Source organism: Emydura macquarii, unplaced genomic scaffold, assembly GCF_026122565.2.
Source record: "Emydura macquarii macquarii isolate MOO-44397 ecotype Brisbane River unplaced genomic scaffold, CSIRO-AGI_Emac_v2 contig_1390, whole genome shotgun sequence".
Classification (NCBI taxonomy): domain Eukaryota; kingdom Metazoa; phylum Chordata; order Testudines; family Chelidae; genus Emydura; species Emydura macquarii.
The window spans coordinates 24,179,118-24,200,396 of NW_027131527.1; the positions used below are offsets into that span (position 1 = coordinate 24,179,118).

The window sequence follows — 21,279 nt, forward strand, 5'->3', positions numbered from 1 at the left end:
ATTTATTAGGGTTACTTTCCTTGGGGGGAGGCAGGTTGTAATTCTATTAATGTACTGCTTGTGTCACTTGTGTTTTCATATGGAGCTTTACTTCTCCCTTCTGCAAGTTCCCTCCCACTGAAGCTACTCTGCAGGACTTAAGTTTCCCAGGCCTGCGTTCTTCTAGCCCCAGACTCAAATAAACACCCACATTCACATATACACATTCACAGATTAACTGAGCAGGCTGGGTCAAAACAGCATTTTTTAACTGCCACCCTTATATGCCACAGGTTCAGCACATCACTATCCCCACTTTCACTCTACAATTATTCTGGTAGTAACCCCCTTATTGAGCAAACCCCACAGGATTTTTGGGCATTACAGGGATCTTAGGCTCAGGTAAAAGAAGTGTTGCTGCAGAGTAAGATAGGGAAGCCGAGAGTAAATGAAGGAGTAAATGAAGTTTGGAGAGAGTTTAGCAACCAGCTTGATTATAAAAATTATTTTATTGCCAGGTAAATAACATAATAGCCATACAAGGAGAGACCAATTAACAAAACAGTTACAATGTTACACAGTTTCAACTGGGGTATTGAGGAAATCTAGCTAAACCAGAGGAGAGAGAGAGAGAGTTGTGGTCTCACCACTCAGCACAGCTTGAACCCAGGAGACAGGCTGTTCAGCTTAAGGTCTGGAGTGCATGAGACAGGCAGAGCCCCAACATGATCAGTCAGGAAACGGTGAAGTCCCAGTGGAACTGATGCAGCATGCAATCAGGCAGATTCAGTGTTTTGGATATCAGTAAAGGATCTATGATTAGAATTGGTCTGATAACTGCTGAGCTGGGTGTGGGCAGGTGTGGGCTCATTAACATCTGGAGCAGAGATCTCCCATCATGCTGTGCTTCCCTGCTTCACTGATCCCAGAGTTCAGTGCAGTCCCTGCTTTGAAGCTTGGCTCTCCATTCAGTATGCTAATGGAGATGTTTCCTTGTTCCATCTTTGATGCAAATGAGGCTGTCTGTTTCTGCCTCCTTCTCACATCTTGGATGTAGATGAATCTAGGGGAGTTACCTTAATCCTATCACCCTTGGTTGGAGGTGTGTAGGTGTGTCTCCCACTGCCTTTTCATTGCTTTTAGTAAGTCTTTTTTCTGATCAGTTCTGGTTCAAGCGGAGGCTGGGTGGGGGATGGGGGTTTCAGGTGAGTCAGACAGTAGGGGTTTTGTGCCCTGGTTCCCCAAGAATGCGGAGCTGACAGGTAACAATATGCCCTTCCACCTTGACTGTGAACCACTGGTAACTACTCTCTGGGAATGGTTTTCCAACCAGTTATGCAATCACCTTGATGGTGGTGTTGGGAGGTTTGGCTGTGGAGTCCCTGCCTATGCCTGCTGCTGCTGTCCTGATGGGGGCACTGATGGTACTGGCAGGTGCAGATGGGGGAGAAAACTGAGGTGGGACAACAATGGTGGCTGGGGATCTCCCCCTCCAGGCTTCCCCACTACTCCTACAGACAAAGCCACTGGAGCAGAAACTTCACATGCCCAAGTTGGGGTCAGCCATGGAGGTCAGGTGTTGAGATCAGCCACTGGAGGGGGAATAGGAATAATAAATAGAAGCATGGGGGTGGGGAGGACAGAGGCTAATGGATTCCCCCTCCCCCACCGCACACTGTGGGGGAAGGAAGGTACAAACAGAAACTGAGGGATTATGAAACAAGTAAAAGGAGTGGGGGATCACAACCAGTAGTTTGGGGCAACCCGGTTCCTCCGGCTGCACTGAGAGTGAAGGGCAGATGTAAGTGTGAGGGTATGCTGTGAATGGGGTGTCAAACAAAAAGGAGGGGGGAGTACTCACAAGTGCAGAAATGCACAGAGGCAGCAAGCAGGAAGGGGAAGGGGCCTTGGCAGGCTGGGGAAAGCAGATACCACACACTGAGATGTCCTGAGAGGGGCAAGTGAGGCAAACAAACAGTGAGGGAGCTCCAGGCAGGGCAGGGGAGGCATGTAACAAACAGCAAGTTGGGGGTGGACAGATTGCAAACAAACAATGAAAGGCAGGGACAGGGCAAACAGCAAAGGGAGGGGAGCTGGGGGGGGGGCAGATACAAAGAGGAAAGGAACAAATTGCAAAAAGGGGGGCACCAGTGGGCAAGCAGGGGGAGACGGCCCACCAGCCCACTGCAAACTGAGGGAAGGAGGTGGAAAGGAAAGTCCAAGGGAGACAGCGGAGTGTGGGAGGGGGGAGACACATGCACCCACATAGGCTGGAGAGTCTCTGCTGCTGCAGTCCAAGGATAGGTGGAGACAAGCAAGTGGAGGCACTCCACAGGTGGTCTTTGGGAGTAGCAGTGGGGGAATGGATGGATGGGGAGGAGGGCTCCATGCCACTCCACCCCTCCCCAGCAGCAAGAACAGCAGGGCTAGCTCAGATCATCCTAACAGTTCCAGCAGCAGCCGCCTCCTCCCACAGCAACGGCTAGAGCAGCATGGGCAAATCCCATCCACAGAGTCACAGGTGTGCAGGGAATGAGGCAGGGGGATGGTAGGAAGAGAAATGATGGTTCTGTGTTTGACTCATTTAAAAGTCACTCAAATCAAAATGCTCACAGTTGGCTCCTAATTGTATGTTCTTCACTTTTGTTGGCAGGTGCCCAACGTAAGACACCTGGAGCCAAATGACAGTGAAGAAATGAACCATTTGTATTCAGTGCACACTTTGGATTGTGTGTTAAATAAGGCACAGGGGCGCACTCTGAATGGGAAGAAGTGTTGAATAACTACTTATTCACTAAACAAGGCAGCAGATCTGTGGGGAAAAAAATAGTATGTGATCATTTAGTTAATGATTTCTCAAAATGCCTACACAGAAGGTTGAATTTCGATATCACTTTATTGGGGGTGAGGGACTAAAGTGTAATTCTAATAGTCATTTGTTTAGTGGGCCTTGTCTACACTAGCACTTATGCTGGCAAAACTTTTGTCGTTCAGGAGTGTGAAAAAAACACCCCCTGAGCGACATAAGTTTTGCCGGCATAAGTGCTTGTGTGGACAGTGATATGTCCGTGGGAGACAGCTACAGATGCTCATTTAGGTGGTTTTATTATGCTGACAGGAGAGCTCTCTCCTGTCAATATAATGCAGGTACACAAGCACTCTTACAGTGGCACAGCTGTACCAATACAGCTGTGTCATTGTAAGTTTTAAGTGTAGACTAGCCCTTAGAAAGAAGTCTTTCTTTCCCATTATCATGATGCTCCTTTGTTCAGCAGAATTGCATTGGTTCTCTATTCAGAGAAGCCCCAAGACAATGCAAGCAATAGCAGGGTTTGCCCTTAGTGCAACAGAATGCACTGGTTTTGCACACATTATTTTTATTTCTGTTGAGCCACAGGTGTTTTACAAACCAAAGTGCACATTTTCAGTCCATTAGTAGCTTCTCTACTGAAGCTCACTAGACATACCTCAGTGACATAACTCAGCACTATTACAAAAGGCTTTACACAGCAATAATAAACAAATTAAAAAGAATAGTAGGAGGACCAAAAAAATGCCATCATGACTAAACAACAGAATAAAAGAAAGTTAGAGACAAAAAGGCATCCTTTAAAAATTGAAGGTCAGATCATACAGAGGAAAATAGAAAGGACAATAAACTCTGGCAAATTGAGGAAAAGTATAATTAGGCAAGCCAAAAAATAATTTGAAAAGCAACTAACAAAAGACTCAAAAACTAACACCAAACATTTTTTTTAAAGTACATCGGAAGCAGGAAGCCTGCCAAATAATCAATGGGGCCACTGAACGATCAAGGTGCTAAAGGAGCACTCAAAGAAGACAAGGCAATTGTGGAGAAGCTAAACAAATTCTCTGCATCTGTCTTCACTGCAGAGGATATGAGGGAGTTTCCCCACCTGAGCCATTATTTTTAGGTGACAAATCTGAGAAACTGTCCCAGACTGAGGTGTCAGTAGAGGAAATTTTGGAACACATTGATAAATTAAACAGTAATAAGTCACCAGGACCAAATGGTATTCACCCAAGTGTTCTGAAGGAACTCAGATGTGAAATTGCAGAACCACTAACTGTAGTATGTAATTTATCACATAAATCATCTTCTGTACCAGATTACTGGAGTATAGCTAATATACTATTATTAAATTATCTGGCAGAGTTTGCAGATGATACAAAATTACTCAAAATAGTTAAGTACAAAGCAGATTGCGAAGAGTTACAAAGGAATCTCCCTAACCTGGGTGACGGGGCAACAAAATGGCACATGAAATTAAACGCTGATAAATGCAAAGTAATGTACATTGGAAAACATAATCCCAACTATACATAGAAAATGATGGGGTCTAAATTAGCTGTTACCACTCAAAATAAATCTCGGAGTCATTGTGGATCATTCTCTGAAAACATACATTCAATGTGCAGTGGCAGTGAAAAAAGCTAACAATGTTAGGAGCCATTAGGAAAGGGATAGATAATAAGACAGAAAATGCCACTATTTAAATCCATAGTACACCCACACCTGGAATACTATGTGTAGTTCTGGCCACCCCATCTCAAAATAAGCTCTCTCAAAAATGGAGAAAAGTGAACAAAAATGATTAAGGGTATGGATTAGATGCCATCTGAGGAGAGATGAAAAAGACTGCGACTATTCAGCTTGTAAAAGAGACAATTGAGGGGGAAATATGATAGAGGTCTATAAAATCATGAATGGTGTAGAGAAAGTAAACTAGGAAGTGTTATTTATGCCTTTACATAACAAAAAAACAAGGAGTCACCCAATGAAATTAATAGGCAGCAGGTTTAAAACAAACATAAGGAAGGGCTTCTTCACATAACATGCAATCAACCTGTGGAACTTATTGCCAGAGGATGTTGTGAAGGCCAAAACTATAACTGGATTAAAAAAAGAATTAGATATGTTCACGAAGGATATGTCCATCAATGGCTATTAGCCAAGATGGTCAGGGATGCAACCCCATGCTCTGGGTGTCCCTAGGCCTCTGACTGCCAGAAGCTAGGACTGGATGACAGGGAATGAATCACTTGATGATTGCTGTGTCCTGTTCATTCCCTCTGAAGCATCTGACATTGGCCACTGTCAGAAGACAGGACATTGGGCTAGATGAACCACTGGTCTAACCCAGCATGACCATTCTTACGTCAACATTGAACTGTTACAGTGGCCTAGCTGCAAGCTGTGTTGCTGTAGCATTTTAAATGTAGAGATAACTTAGATGGAACACTGACTGCCTGTTCTGAAATAGCAATGGCTGTGCTCTTACGTGAGATTCATAGCTACATTGATGAGTCTACTGTTCAGTTTGGGATATTACATATTTGAAAACGTCTTTTCCTTAAGTAAGGCTCCAGGCATGATTCCATATGGGGAATGTGGAATCAATAACCAGCAAACTTCTGTTTCAGATTTCATAATATAAAATCAGCTTCAAAATGCTGCCATCTACAAGAGAAAATAGTCAATGTAATACGGCTGTTGGGGATAGGTTAGTGGATCACAAGCAGGCAAACTAATGCCTCAAGGCTGAATAACACCTTATTCTACCAGTAGTTCCATTGACTGCCTCTACTTGAGAAGTGCCTCATTCCCCAGCAAGAGTAAGGGTATCACAATCTGTCCCTATGTCTTAAAAGTAATAATAATAATAATAATCCAGGAAAAGGGGACAAGAAAGAAAACATACACTCAGTAAGTTAGCAGGAAAAGGTGGGTTTGAAAGGCTTTGTTAAACATTTCTATATTAGTAATTTTATTGTTGTAATAAAAGTTTTGCTTTAAAGAAAAACGTTAAGTTTGGAGAAAACAGGAAGGGGCTAAGGGCAAAACAAGAAAACACTGATTAAAAAATGTACATGACCAATATTTTGCTGCATTCCCTTTCCTGATATCAAAGATGTATGGCTAAAACATATACATTCCTATCAAGAATATGTGATTACACAACCTTCCCATGGAATTGACTTCTAGAAGGGAGATCTATACAGTTTAACATGGATAATACAAAAGAAATAGCAAGGGGGGGGGTAATTATTATTTTACTTAAATGCATTAAATTGGCTCATCACTATTTTTTTATTTCTATTTTGCATGAGTCCTCAAAGTTAATATAAAGATAGAATCCCACAGTCCCAATATGTTTCATTGTTTAAAAGGTGTTAATTCCTCCTTCACTGGTTATGGAATACCTATGGTACTCAGCAGTTTCCTCTGCATATCTATTCTAATTAGTGCAATACTATTTACACATGCATTGAGCTGTACTGAGCAAGTACATTTGCTGGTAGTTTCTGCCATATTCTGGTATTTTATTCAGCAGTGAAGCTATTAGAGGTTAGGGCATCTAAGGGATTGTATAAACTAGAGAAATCTGGGGCAAACTTGTTTTGCACCAGCATAGTGTGTTTACACTAGGAGTTTGCACTGATCTATGTACATATCTACATAGATGTATTACAGTGGTACATATTTCCCTAATCTAGACAAATCCTAAATAGTCACAATGTTAACAACTCATTAATATGAACAGAGGCTCACACCTCTATTGCAGCTATTATTTCAGTTTGATTTGTCTGACTGTGTAAGAAAAAGAAAAGAAAAAAGAAAAAAAGAAAAGAAAATTGTTACATTATGAAAGCTCTTTTTACAATTAGAAGAGCTAGCAACTTCCATTTATTACTACTTACAATACCTAACACAATGGGGCACTGATCTTTTTCAGAGCCTATGGAAGTTACCATAATACAAACAAACAATTATTGATCATGGGCAAGGTGCTTGGCACAGTACAGATTTAAAGGGAAACATGATCTCAGTACCTATACATCTTCAGTGTGTCCACGACTGTGGTATCAAGGTTCCTACCCAAAGGGATCTACAATGCTATTTAAAAATGAAAGCTTACATTTTGGAAAATAAAGTCTGAGAGTCTCTCTAAGTTGTCTCTAAGGTCCAGATCCTGCTCCAATTAAGGCAGTGTGCTAGATTCTCTGCTATGCTGGCTTTACACGTGGTACAGCAAAGTGGGGGCCATCAGAGAGTTTGTTACACTTTCCTGATACTCTGCTGAGCCCTAGTACAGTTTAGAGAAACCTCAGGGCTCTCAAGCCTGCACCAGTTGGCAAAAGTTTCCAAGGATCATCTGCCTGCTAAGCATAGCAAGAGCACAGCACACTCCATCCACTCCTCCTTGATGTCCTTCTACACCTTCATCATACTTCTTGTCCTATCCTGGCTCTGTGCCCACTGAGGCCTGGTCTACACGGACCTTAAAATTCAACGGCTGTCGATAGGAGTTACGCAAACTAGGCAGAGTAGCTTGCATAACTCCCGTCGACTTCTTAACTTCCTTTGTGCACAGCGTCTTCACTTGAGGGGGTGGTTTTAACAGGTTGACTTCCGGATTGATTGAGCGTGTCTTCACTGATCGCTCAATCAATCCAGATAGATTGATCTGATGGCAGCAAATTCGCCGCCATCAGTGAAGACATACCCTGAGAAATCCATCCTTTATCTGGAGGTACCCTTAGTAGGGAAGTAAGACCTACATTTTACACTACTCCTGCACTGTAAAGGGAATAGAGATGATGGCCCAATGAGAGTTTTGTCATCGACTTCAGTGGAGACAGAACTAGGCCCTGAGGGCACATTTGGAAAAAGTTCAAGTATGCGAGCCTGTTCATCTAACAATGAACACAAACCATCACTCTAAAAGCCAAGTGTTTTCCATTAGCACCATGATCAACACTTTTGCAGATGTGGATTTTACAACCAAATAAACAAAGTATTATTGATGAAGCTAGCATTCCTTTGTAAATTAGACTTGATTTTTAAACAGAATCTTTATCCCCACCCCATGACAAATATGTGCACATCCAATAGGTGGTAACGACTGAATTTAAGGATTCATACTGTACAAATGCTTTAAAATTGTGTATTCAGTAAGTCTCCTTAAGCCAGTTGTAATGCATTTCATTTCTCATCTAGTTAAAAGATGACTTCTGATACTTCAGGATATGAAAACGGTGGGCTTTTAAAATAATCTCTCTCACAAAATAAGTGTATTGGTCAAGTTCAAAATAGTGAACATGGGCTGTATTTCCCCTTTTAAGGCTACTTCTGTGTAGAGGACTGTTTAGGGGATACCTGCACGGTGAGTGAAGGTGTGACTGTATTGCAGGTAGGCATACCCAGGCTAGCTTTAATCTAGCTAGCACAAGTAACAATAATGGTGAACAAGTGGTGGCACAGGCTTCAGTGTGGGTTAACCAGTTGCCAGGACCCTGGATATGGACTGAAGTTGCTAATCTTCACTACTATTATTGTCTGTGCTAGCTATATTAAAAGTAGCACAGGTATGCCTACCTGCTCTACAATCACAACCTTCACTTGCTGTGTAGATGTACCAGACACACTGAGCCACAATCCTGTGTTAGTGCAAGCTCCACTTAGCACAGACCCCATGAAAGTAAGGCAAAGGTGAATGTATGCTACCTTTACTCCCCCGGTCTTGGGACTAGTTTAGCTCCCTGGCACTAGGCAAAGCAACCTCAGAGAGGCTCAAATTTTCATCTGGCTGCAAAAGTACAGCCACACACCCTTTACTTAGCCATGTCCTGTATGCAGGCAGGGAAGTGCTAGCTCTATTCAGGTAACTGGCTAAAATGGCTTGGTAGCAGTTTTGTACCAGTAGATTGGTGCAAAGCAGCCATATTGAAGGCCAGGATCTAGTCTGCTGGTTTTCTAATGCAGTCTTCTTGAGCGCAGAGTTTGATTTTCATCAAAGTGGCAGGGAATCTAGGGACACAAACATGAGATCTGTGTGGCTTTATGAAGGCTAGGGCCATCAGCAATACAATCCCACACTGATCCCCAGTCCTCTTGGCATCATTTTTTAAATGATATAGGATGGAGCTGTCAGAGCTGTTTCCTGATTATTGTATACCTGAAGCCCAATGGTCTGCTTCTGCTCCACCACAGCTCTGTAAGTATGGGAATGTACCTGGAATGTCTGAGAAGTATTCCCCTCTATTGTCCCCAAACAACATGGTATGATCTGACATTCTATTTGTCTGAATGAGCATGCTGCTAAAAGCAACACATGCATGGCCCATTAACAATTAAATGTTCTGTAACTCATTACTGTTGGGTTTTTTTTTTTCAGGGTTTGTCTACACTTCAATAGCTACAGTGGCACAATTTTAGCACTTTGGTGTAGACACTATCTATACCTACGAGAGGGTTTCTCCCTTCGGCATAAGTAATCCACCTCCCACAGAAATTGTAGGTAGGTCGACAGAAGAATTCTTCAGCTGTCTACACAGGGGGGTAGGTTGATTACCTACATTGCTCAAGGGTATGGATTTTTCATACCCGTGATCCTGAGCAATTTAGCTGAGTAGACCTAACTTTTTAGTGTAGACCAGACCTCAGACTGTTTTACTAAAAAACAGAACTAAAATAGTCCTAATCTCATTAAGATAAATGGAGTTTGGAGGAAGAGTTCACACATTTGCAGGTGCTATTGTTTGTTTGACAACAGTGTCTCTTGACATGCTTTCTCTACAATCAAAGTATTCATTTATATTGCTGGGAGGAAACATCAAAGTACAGGACCTCAGACACTAAACATTCATTATCATTTATGGTAATTATGAGAAGGGACCAATTCTGCTGCCTACAGTCCTTATTCAAAGTAGGCCTTATTAACTCTAGGAATTGTTGGACTTCTAATTGCCAAAAATTTTAGCTCCAGTGGAAGTAGTTATAATGTAAACATGGTTCAGCTAGGATCAGATTTTACCTAACCCTGTTACTGAAAATAATTCTTGAAATGTAACTTTTTTTTTGCAAATGATTTGGAATATAAATTCAAGAATACTGTGATCTGCTGTGAGACACTCTGCAAACAGAAAAAGAGCCAAAACTCCTCTGTCATCAGATATGGCATCTACACTATGGGGTTCTGCCAAATAGCCATACCAGCAAATAATCTGTAGTGTAGACAAGCCTTAACAGCATTTTTGCAGAAAAGACCTGCTTGTGCAACCCAAGCCTCTTTTCTCCTATGTACTATGTCTCACCGTGTACACGCTTAACCTACATTACACAGCATACTGCAGCAAAGCTAGGTATAGGAGTGACAAGGGATATAGGAGTGACAAGGAGTGTCACAAGGGGTGGAAGCCAGATTCTCTGCTTCATTACAACAATTTCATTCCAGACTAACTTAATTGATTTCTTTATTTGATTTAACTCAACTGATTTGATTTTCACTGACTTCTTCAAATTACACCAGGGTAGGAGATTAAAGAATCAAGTTCAGAAACTGGCTGGTATTAGCAGTCCTCCAAAGCATACACCTTTAAAGGGTCAAACATAGCCTCCTTTATTTTAATCACTTAAAAATGCCCTCAGATCCTGATTCCATATTAGCTTACAACTACGTAGTCATTTACACCAGTGTAAAGTAGGTATAATACACCAGCAGATCAAGACAGTAGCATTTTACACTGGTCCAAATGACTGCAGAAGGTGGATGGCAATAGAAATTTAGGCCCTTGATTCATTTCTGTAAGACCACTTACTTTTGCAATCGTGAAATTAATTTCAAAGGTGGAAACTAATTTCATTTGTTATGAATTTAGAAAGTATTCTGGCTACACCCTGAGATGGCGTCATGATTTGTTAGCTGGGAACCCAGCTACAACACCAACATGTCTAAATCAGGGGACCCAGTTACAATATTGTCACAATGTATAGTTCAGTTGAGATCCATAACCAAAGCAACGCACCATTGCAGTGGTCAGTGATGAGGTTCACTAAACGATGCGATAAAGCAATTACCAAAAACAATACTTATTACCACTGGAATATGTATCATGCATTACAAGAAATTGAAATAGCATCAAGGAAGCATAGCTATATAACTATACATAGCACAAAGCATCTTAATGAGATCTCCTTATAAAAGGGCATCCTTACATCACAGTAGTAAGGTCTCAGTGGCATTGCCTCTGGGAGCTCACGTGGCCACTAGTGTACATACCCCACTCTTGCTCATATTGTGCTATTTTAAATGTTGTTGTCAAAGTGTTTATATATAGACCAATGGTTCCCAATGGGGGGTCGCACCAAAGATTACAGGGGGTCCATGAGGCTTCAGTAATATTGAGGTCATTTAGCCTCCCAAGTTCCATGACAGCCAGAACAGAGGAGCAGCCCCTCCCCAAGGAAGCAGCAACCTGAGCTCCACTCTGGCTGGAGTAGCCTCCCCCTCCCCAGCTCCACACCAGCCAAGCACCTGGCCAGAGAGAAGTAGCCCTGCACCCATTGGGGCCTGGAACAACCCTGGCCAACCCATCTGAGCAGACTACACAAGTCTGCCTTCATTACCTGTCTATGAGGGATAGGAAGAGGCGGGGACATGTGGTGGAGGCAGCTGTGCCAAGGAAGTCTTCCTCAGGTAAGAGTAAGTTATTAATTATTATGTAATTTAGTGTTATCATCATCTCTGTCCATAGGGGTTGTGTGTGTTTATGGCCGGTGGGGGGAAGGGTGCATGTTTTTACCTAGTGTTAACTAGCAGGGCGTTCACTCAAGAAGATTGGGAACCGCTGGAATAGACAGATGATCCTCAACACTTGAGGCGGGCATTGTTTTATCACAGCGTTTGACAACTTTTAATTGTTAACTACATCAAAGTAGCAATCACTGCTTAAACTGGTTCCCTTTCATGAGGTGTTTACTTAAAGTACCATAGCCCTGACTAGTTACGTCATTACAGCAGTTTTGGTTTCAGAATGTGTGGGGTTTTGCCTTAAGGCTGGTGCTGTATTTCCAATAAATCCTTTTTACAATGTACAAAGCACGTGATATATTTCCCCCCTTGTTCTAGGTTTGTGAGTATTTATCTCAAAGCAGTAATTCAGCAAATTCCACTGACGTCCCCACTCCCTGCCTTCCACTTTGAGTGTAGTAGTTATTATTAGGGCTTCCTTTTGAGTCGTTTATCAGAAACAAAGTTCCATATATTAGCAGACTGAAACAGTGTCATTCCATCTGAGTGCCAAAGTTTGTATCGTGAATAGAAAAAAGCCTCAAGATTCATTCATTGTGAATTATTATATAAACCAATACAGATAAAACTTTAGACCAAATCCTTAAAGAAATAATTCGTTTTAGGTATAGACATTAACGTATTTTAAAAACTGGTTTAAAAAAGTTATGGCAGCGTAGAGCCTTTTATACAGCAAGTGTGTGCATACAAGAAAAGTAGGAGACTATTGGTACCTCGTGTTGATAAGATTTTTTTTCTGTTCCGTTACAAGTAACGTGGGCTATGAATAGCTCTAAGCATTGTGCTTAGAAACAATAGAAAGAGGAGAATTTTAATTGTGACTTTCTTATACTGTTGTAAATTCGGAGGATTTTGAAGTCAATTCAATTTGACGGTTGTAACAGCTTGGGCGTCTACGAGGAAAAGTTGTGTCACCTGAGTCCCTTTGTGGATTCCCCCTTAAATACATTGCTGGATTATCATTAAGAAAATAATTGCATTGTTATTGGATTCTTTCATTTCTCTAGTCAGCCACTGACGTTTTCAAAACTGTTCTAAACTGAAGTAAGTTATTTCACATTCTCCAAGGAGAGTCCTGGAGCACCTTAAAGACTAACAAATTTCTGCGGACAGGACTCTCCTTGTTTTTTGCTGTATACAGACTAACACGGCTATCCCTCTGGAACTTTTCACATTCTCTGTAAATCAACTTTTTTTCCTGATTAATTAACCACAACACCTTAACCCTGGGAACAGTTAATTCACCTGATTAGTGGATTCAGGTGAATGGGACTACACACAGGTGTAAAGTTAAGGCAGTCTAAACGTTTGCAGGATTGGGATCTATGTTGTTTTAAAATATCTATTTTTAAATTTTATTTTTTAGACAAATCACTCATAATAAACTCTCCTTTATAGCTATTACTCTGTTCTACCACACTAAAATCAAGCTCACCCCTTGTCTCTAATAAAAACATGCTGTTTGGTTTTAACCAGTTTTTTCTTACTTTTTACACATATCTACAGAGCTATGGATTAGAGCTTGTCAAAAATGGGGAAAAATTGTCTACAACCGTTTCATTAAAATTAATATTGTTTTAATTAAAAAAACAAAAACTGTTGACCAGGTCTAATATAGATATACGTTTAAAGATCTTGAGGGATTTTTCTACTTAGAGATTATTTACCAATAAGGGTTAGGGGTAGTTCTGTAGGACAGTTTTTTGTAACATGGTTCTTCCCTACTTTTCTCCACACTGGCCAAGAGAGTATTACCATAATCGCCACCCCTTGCAGTTTCAGTGCAACAGGAAAAGAATATGCTGCTATAAAAATGGAACTACAGTCTCTAGCCATTTGCTCAAAAAAAATTCCAAAAATGCTTGCTTTTTTGTTTTGTTTTACAGCGTGTATATTACCCCATAACAATGCTGAGAAAGATAAGTAGATTCAATAATTGGATAATTATATGCGGTTTTCTCCATGTTACTAAACCTGGAGAAAATAACATGAGATTTATCTGTGAAATTCATTCCGGCTGGGTAGTCACACAAAGGTCTCAAAGTTGCTGACTCACGTCATGCTGTAATGCATGAAGCACAAGATCACATAAACCACATTATATTATAGGAGGGGAAAATCCATTGCCTTACTGGGAAATTGCATAAAGCCAGGGGGAACAGACAGCTCAGAGGGTGGAGTTATCTGCCTCTCACCATCTCACTGCAAATATAGCACCGTTCATAACAGGCTGACAAAAATCCTTTGAAGTCTAAGAATTAACATATCTCAAACATGTTCAGATCAGCATGGAGGAGTGGAAGAACATAAGCTAGTTCATTATCTCTGGCCTGTATAAACTCATACAGTTGGTGACTGTTTACTGAAACAACCTATAAAAGTGTTACCTCGTATTTGTCGAGGCTAAGAATTCTGCTGTCCCAGACGCACTTCAGACTGTAAAAGTGGCTCTTTTCTCACTCTTATCTGAATCATCCTTTTACAGACTTTGCCTCTTTAACAGAGTTTACACTCCTCGTCTTTGATCTACTTTATAAAAACATTAGGGCTGTTTACTTTGAAATGCACCAGCCCCGAATCTTTTCTCTTCACTTTTTTTTCTTCTTTCCAGACATTGACGGTTAGATTCGAAACCAGGCAGCTATTTCCTCGGGGTTTCTCTTCCTTTCTGCTCAAGGTCCTGACATGTATACCCCCACTGACCGGTTTCATTCTAAAATAAAATCACAAGAAATTAATTGCCTTTGCTCTCTGCCTACTGATGATCAAAAGAGTTTGATCATCCTGCCAAAGGAACAAAGGCGTAATAAATTATATTAGTGAAAAGTGACATAGTTTCCAACCTTCTGCTAATGAAATTTACTTTGCGCTACTAAGGTCAATATGAATTTTGCGATAGGCTTCTCTGGGAGGAGGCCCAGGCCTTACAATTGTAGGTAAAACAGGTTTATTTGCTGTATATTTAATCACACTTTAAGACCAGTAAGGAATACAGAAAACTGCATCCAACTACGTTTCCCAACGCTGCCTGGTTCAAACAAACTTTTCTCCCACCCTGGCCCAGGCTATCCCAGCAGCCTAGGTGAGCAGTTCACATGATGGGAAGAATATTGCAACTTTAATTTCCTGAAGTTTACCTATTGCCAAGGACCATGGGCCTGTTTTGCTCTGACCCTCTTCCAGGACTACCTTACCATTGCTGGCAGAGCGTGTGGGTGTTTCCAACTCGTGGCAAGCGATCAGGCGGGCAGTTTTTTTCCTAACAGCAAGTTCTGAATCTTTGCTCTTGATCTGGGAAGATAAAGATTGAAAATCCCCGCTCGGCTCGAACACTGAAGTAAGTGGAGTGAGTAAGACAAAAGTGCAGGCCCTGATGTAATTATTACCAGCTGTATCATTAGGGGGGTGATTCCGAGATGAACTTGGCGCCAGGTCAGGTAGCCTTGAGTTCTGCTAACAACTGTGTTCAGAGATTAGTCGGATGTAACAATCACCTGAAAGGGGAGATTAAAGTGCCTTTGTTCTCGGCCTCATTTCATGCGTTGCGGCCTTTTCAAATCACGTCGCGGAGGGAGCTTTAAATATTTGGAGCCCGACCAAGGGGAGCCGTTGTTTAGTCAGCCTGTGGGGGAGAGGAAGGGCTCCAAGAGGCAAAGGGCCGGGCGCATGGAGATGGAGATGGGGTCTTTCTCGGTGGAGTGGCTCGCTCAAAGCAGCCACGAGAAAGGCCAAACTGTAAGCGGGGTTTCTTCCACTCCCTATCCCCCGCGGGGAGCCAGCCGCCAGACCCTGCCCAAGAGTGCGGCCAGGGCCGGCGGCGATCAGGAGAAGGGAAACCAAGCGGTTAGCGGGTCTAGCAGCAGGAGCCGGGAGAGGTCGCCTGAGTGCGCCCGGCGGAGACCGGGAGAGAAAGGTGAGTGCCTGCCCTGCCCTGCCCTGCCCAGCCCAATGTGGAGCGGAGCGAGAGGAAGAGTCATCGGGCAGGCATCATCGTCGGCTCTCCCAGCCAGAGAGAAAAGGGTCCCTGAGCCTGGCAGACAGTCGCGGTCTCTGGCACTGGAAGGGGTCAAGCTACGGGGACGCCACTGGGGCAGAGCCCTGAACTCCAGGTCAGGTGCGCTGCCCTGGCCTTCCCACCCCCCGGCTCGGCCCGGCTTGGCCCGGCCGCCTCGGGATGGTTGGTGCGGCCACAGCCCTAGGAACCCTCCGTGTTAGAGGCCGGGAGAAGGGCGCTGGGGGAAGGGATATGGAGGCCCCCGAGTGGCCACTGGCCAGCTGCATGCAGCATGTCTGGTACCCGGTGCCGGCCGGGGCATGGGGCTGCTCCGAGGCTGGGGTTTCTGGTCTCACGCCTTGCTCCCGTTACTCCAGCTGCCCCGAGCCCGAAGGAGGCGGAGGCAGGCGGGGAAGGCAGGGGCTCGGAAGGCTGCACCCAGCCCGGTCGGCCCCGCACCAAGTTCTCGGCCTCGCAGCTGCAGGAGCTGGAGAGGAGTTTCCGGGAGCAGCGCTACATCGGGGCCAGCGAGAAGCGGCGGCTGTCCAAGGTGCTGAAGCTCTCCCAGACGCAGGTGAGAGGCAGGTCAAGGGGGGCTGCGGCTGCCCAGCGGCTCAGGATTAGACTTCGCAGGGGAGCCCCGGTTCCCTGGGGGAAGGGGATATAGGCACGTGAAGCCGCCCCCACCCAGAGGCCAAGGGTGTGCAAGAGAGAGTTCTTGGTTCGTATCTGCTGTCATGTAAACCCGCTTCTGGTGCCGGGACTGGAGCGACTCTCGCCCTAGTTAAGGCGGGTGCTAAATCAGGGCTGACTCCACGCTCAGCCTTCGCCCATCTGAATTCAATCCACTTCGTCCCGTCTGGGAGCAGGTGTCTCACACAAAGCGCAACATGTCTCAGGCGGCGTCCTCCTAGCGCCGAGGCGTGCTTTGTAACACTGATACTAACTTACCACAGATCCTAAACCGGGTGTGGGCCCAGCGTGCTTGTCACTAATCTAATGTCAGACCAGCTATTCCAAATGGGCTTTACAAAAAGTAACATGGGACGGAGCGGATGAGCCTCCCTGAGCGGAATTCGTGGTTGCCCAAGCTAGCTATGGGCACAGCTTGATGGTTTCAAGTCCCAGTTATGATTTTAGATTAAAAAATATAGATATCCGCAATCCCCACGGGCCAGCTGCCCAGCCATTATTGACTGTCATGAAGTGGCCATAACAGAGAAACCAACAGGCAAGAAATCACATAGGGAACCAGTGGCGGCTCCTCTCTAAGAAAGGGACGGAAGTCACCACCAGGGGCTGGGGCCGAGCAGCGGGCAGGAAAGAGGGGAGTGGAGGAAAAGCCCATGGAGGAACAGCTTGAAAGCTGTCTAGGAGTCCCTGCACAGTGGAAGGCTCTGCAACTTGCAAGTCCCATATAGAATCGTAAGATTGTAAGGGACTGCAAGAGACATCTAGTCTAACCCCTTGCCAAGATGCAGGATTTGTTGGATTTAAAACACGATATAAACAAAGTTTTGGACTTAATCAAGAATGGCTTTGGTATCTCAATGTTTGTCTAAATGGCAGCCGAAAACAACATCACTAAAGTAAATCTCAGAGCCCGGGCCTACAGACTGAGGCGTGCACAAGGTGCTAAAAATACATGTCGGGCACCTAGTAATTCAGAACTTTTTAAAAAAGGTTTTCAGTTACAGTCTTTGTTAAATGGGAGATGGGGTGGACCCCATATCATCTCAGTGAAAAATAATCTTTAAAATAAGAATTTCCCCCAAAACAGAAATGAAAAAAATGACATGACATATATACCATAGCTAAGATTCCATTATATATATATCACAGAAATGCATCTGAAGGTCACCCAATTTTCTGTTTCATCAATTTGACAGAAAACATGTAAACAATTAAACAAATTTATTCCTTGCTTGAGCTGATACAACTCCACTAAAATCAATTGTATTGCATCTACTCCGATCCAATGTGAATTGCAAATAACCTACGTATGAATAACATTGCATGCTTACATTATCAGTGACTCACAAAACACATTTTACTAAACTACTCCAGGCCCAATTAAGGCACCAGGAGTACTTGTGCTTAAAGTCGAACCTCTGGCTAAATATATACAGGACTGGAGCTTTAGTTTGAAAATTAATGCACGTTAAAGTCTTATTGAAACAAAAGGTCCACCTGGGTTTTTACTGCAAAGTCAGGTAACTAATGACTTATGTAGGATAACATACAGTCTATTAAATACGTATTTGGTCACTTCATTAATCAAGAGTCTACAGGAGACAAACATTCATGTGCTAATCACCAAAGATACGCTGCCAAATGCAAATGCTGCTGGTCATAGCTACCCTATCTATAAATCAAAACTCCTGCAACCCCAAATCTGTGAATGGTAAAAGCATAGTGCGTTGAGTGGACAAAAAATCAACTGAAGAAATATGATAGCAGAAACATGAGGGGGAGGGGTAGCACGAGGCAAAATTAAGGTTTGGGTAAGCTTCCTGTACACTTCTATACTATCTAATTTTGCTTTTTTACAATGGAACATTAACTGAATTTCCAGGCTAAAAAAGCTTGCATAGTTTAATATTTTCTTAGGGTTTTTCCTCTGAAGTAAACTGATGTCTTTCCACATTAAATCTGAATTAAGTTTGCTGAGGAATAGGGGCTAAATTCTGCTGTTCTCTCTTGGTACTTATGTGGACCTTATTATTGTAGTATGAAGGCTGTGCCGTGGCTGAGGGGTTAAGGCACTCAGCTACAATCCTGAAGGTCTGGGTCTGAGACTCTAGATCACCTCCAGTCCACTCAGCTACAAAATGGGCACCTGATGCATTGGGTTAGGGCAGTCAGAGGAGGTCTGACCTGATGCTCTGGCCACATCACTCCCTTGTGGATATTGGCTATGAAACTGCATCAGCCTGATGAGCCATGGGCTTGGAGGAACTTTGACTGCTGTGTGAGTGTCATGGGGGAAATTACTCCAGATTCAGATAGGTGTAGCAGCAGAATTTGGCCAATGATCACTGACAACACATTTCTAAAACTTCTACCATGGACATGTCGTTATGTGGCAAAAGGAATTAGTAATACCCTCTTGGATTTTCATTTTTCAGATAAAAACTTGGTTCCAGAACCGCCGTATGAAGTTCAAACGACAGACCCAAGATGCCAGGGTTGAAGCTCTCTTTTCAGGCTTGCTTCTACCTTATCATCGTTACCCAGAGATCCAGGCACCCAGCTATCCCCATGGGATGGAGTTCAGTGTCTCCTCTTCCCCTGCTGCAGCAGTGACCTGTTCCCTTCACCCAGCTATGCCAAGCCCAGCTCTGCTGCTGCCTCCTGCTCCAGCTCAATCCCTTCAGCCAGTTGTGCCAACCCCAGCCCTCCTCTTGCCTGCTGCTCCAGGATTTTCTTATCACTCTACAATTCCAAAGGTCTCTCTAACCCAGGAGCATAATCGACTAAGATTCCAACCATATCTTCCACCCTCTTAAACATGCATAGAAATGCCCTGAGGCTGCAAAATGAACTTTTAAAAATGAACTATCTGAAATCATGAAGAGTGCTTATTTAACTTATTTTATTATAGCCATTTAGATATATTAATAGTTCAATATTTAAAACTACTTAGTATTTTGAGTTGTCTTTAAACAGTGTTGTTAAAGGGATACCATTAAGTACAGGCTCAAAATGGTAATTAGAATAGGTTAACAAATGGTAGAGGAAGGGGTTGGTTTTTGCAAAAATTCTAATCCCTTCCCACCATTCCAGTCATGTTGGCATAAAATTTCAAATTTTCATGAAAACTCAAATTCTGAAGTCTCAACCAGCTCTGGGAATAACAGTATGGAAATATAGAAGTGGATTTTCTGAATATTACATTTTGACTCCCTTTCCTCCACACAATGGCTACCACTAACAAGCCAGAATGTCTGCTTAATTATTTAATTAAACCAAATTGTGTAGTAAAATCTCCTATTGCAATGATCCTTTCCTAAATTAGGACATATCCTGCAGTCCTTTAGTGTAGTCACTGATAATTGCTTGTTGCCTTATGAACTTAAGATCTGAGTATTGCAAAATGGTGTTCTTACATTTTAATATTAAAATCCCATAAATGGCTAATCACTTTATAGGTGTCATTTAAGATCAGTTAATTTCAGGATGTTATTCACAAATTTTATCTGTGCCTGTGTGTGTGACAGAATATAAAGTGACTCATCTTGAAGGTTTAAAATAAAAATGTGACTTGTTTTATTATTTTAATTATTGGCTACAGAACATGTTAACTCAACTTCATGGCATTTGTTTGTAACATGAAAACTTAGGAAGGCTGTATATGATCAATTCCAAGATATCAAGGAATGGTCTTGGCATCAATAAGCACAAAGCTATTGATTGTGGTACAAACTGGAACACTAGAAAAACCTGATTAACAAAGACAAGCTGGTGATGCAGAAAAAGCAATTTCTTAACAGCCCCTGAACCTATCAGAGACAGCAGCTTCACTTGCTGCAGGGGGACCGAAATGAGACTTACAAGGATGGTTTAGTAGGAGTAAGAGGATTTGCAGGGAAGCTGCATGACAGAGACCTGGGGTTGGAAAGTGGTGTGTAGCGGGCAAAATGGACCGACCAGAAAAGAGCTGTGCTAAGAGAAGTAGGGATGTGTGGAGGGGGGAAATTTTGGGTGGGTAAGGAAGGAGAAAGCCAGAGTAGAGCTGGGGAGGCTGGAGAGGGGGATTGGAAAACGGACCAAGAAACAGTCTCAGCCATAGACTGGAGGGGACTATGGCACACACGCAGACCCTGTCATGAGGGAGGCTTGCAGAAAGTCTCTGAAATGGGGGTGGATAGGAGGGAAGCACACAGAGCTGGGGGGCGAGGCGGTAAGTGAGGGATGAAAGGATCGTCTACTGCATACAGTAACTTGGCCTACAGAAGTTAAGTGCAACTCTTTCATCAAGGGTCATGATTCTGAAGTACCTGCAGTCTGACATTAGAGGTCACTTATAGCTCACAACACTCATTTCCTTTTTTGTTTTGCCTATGGGTGTAGTACAAACACTCTTACTCTACCGTTAAGGTTGCTCAACTGCATGTGCTAACAGAGCTGTGAAAATTAGAACAAGAACTAGGCAAAAGTTTTCAATCCCCTGCCAGCTTGCGCGGGGGGGGGGGGGGGGGGGGGGAAGAGATACAAATTCAGCAGCAATGAAGTGTTTTGTGAACTCATGGAAGTTTGAGTGAATTATTGTGAAAAATCAAGAAATGTCAAACCTTCATTTCAACCTTTTTGAAATCCAATGCTTTATTTTTGGTTCAAAAAGACTGTTTTGAAGTTTCCTTCAATTTTATTTAAGAAAGTTCAAAACCATAAAAAAAAAATCCAAATGCTTCATTTCAGCTTAAACTAAGTTTTGTCTGACCCAAAATGAATTTTTTTTAAGAATTTTGAAGTTTATGATGGGTCAGCCCACAACTAATTTTTCTCCCCCAGTTGCATTGATGAGGTTTTTTGTTTGTTTGTTTTTTTGCAATCACAAGTGAACGGAAAAATCCATTATTCTTACATCTTTATTTAAGACTAGAATCATGCCTTTCCTCCTCCTCTTAGAACCCACATACTTACACTTCCACATAAAAAAAAAAAAAAAAAAAAAAAAAAAAAAAAAAA

The 21,279-nt window shown here is 42.8% G+C and overlaps 1 protein-coding gene and 1 long non-coding RNA gene across 3 annotated transcripts in view; one reads left to right on the forward strand and one right to left on the reverse strand.

Moving 5' to 3' along the window:
- Window positions 1–15,065, reverse strand: part of LOC137156174 (uncharacterized) — a 44,521-nt gene extending 29,456 nt beyond the window's left edge. Inside the window, exons 1-2 of one of the 2 annotated variants that reach the window (XR_010920683.1) lie at window positions 14,789–15,065; window positions 13,982–14,307 (exon numbers count right to left, since the gene is read on the reverse strand). This is a non-coding gene — a long non-coding RNA (uncharacterized lncRNA). The remainder of the gene's footprint in view (window positions 1–13,981; window positions 14,308–14,788) is intronic. The other variant, XR_010920684.1, reaches the window with a different exon arrangement.
- Window positions 15,007–20,250, forward strand: LOC137156173 (homeobox protein vex1-like). The gene is made up of 3 exons (XM_067552906.1): window positions 15,007–15,507; window positions 15,966–16,162; window positions 18,717–20,250. The coding sequence occupies exons 1-3, from the start codon at window positions 15,132–15,134 to the stop codon at window positions 19,095–19,097; spliced, it is 954 nt and encodes a 317-aa protein (XP_067409007.1). The 5' UTR covers window positions 15,007–15,131; the 3' UTR covers window positions 19,098–20,250.
- Window positions 20,251–21,279: the final 1,029 nt, after the last annotated feature.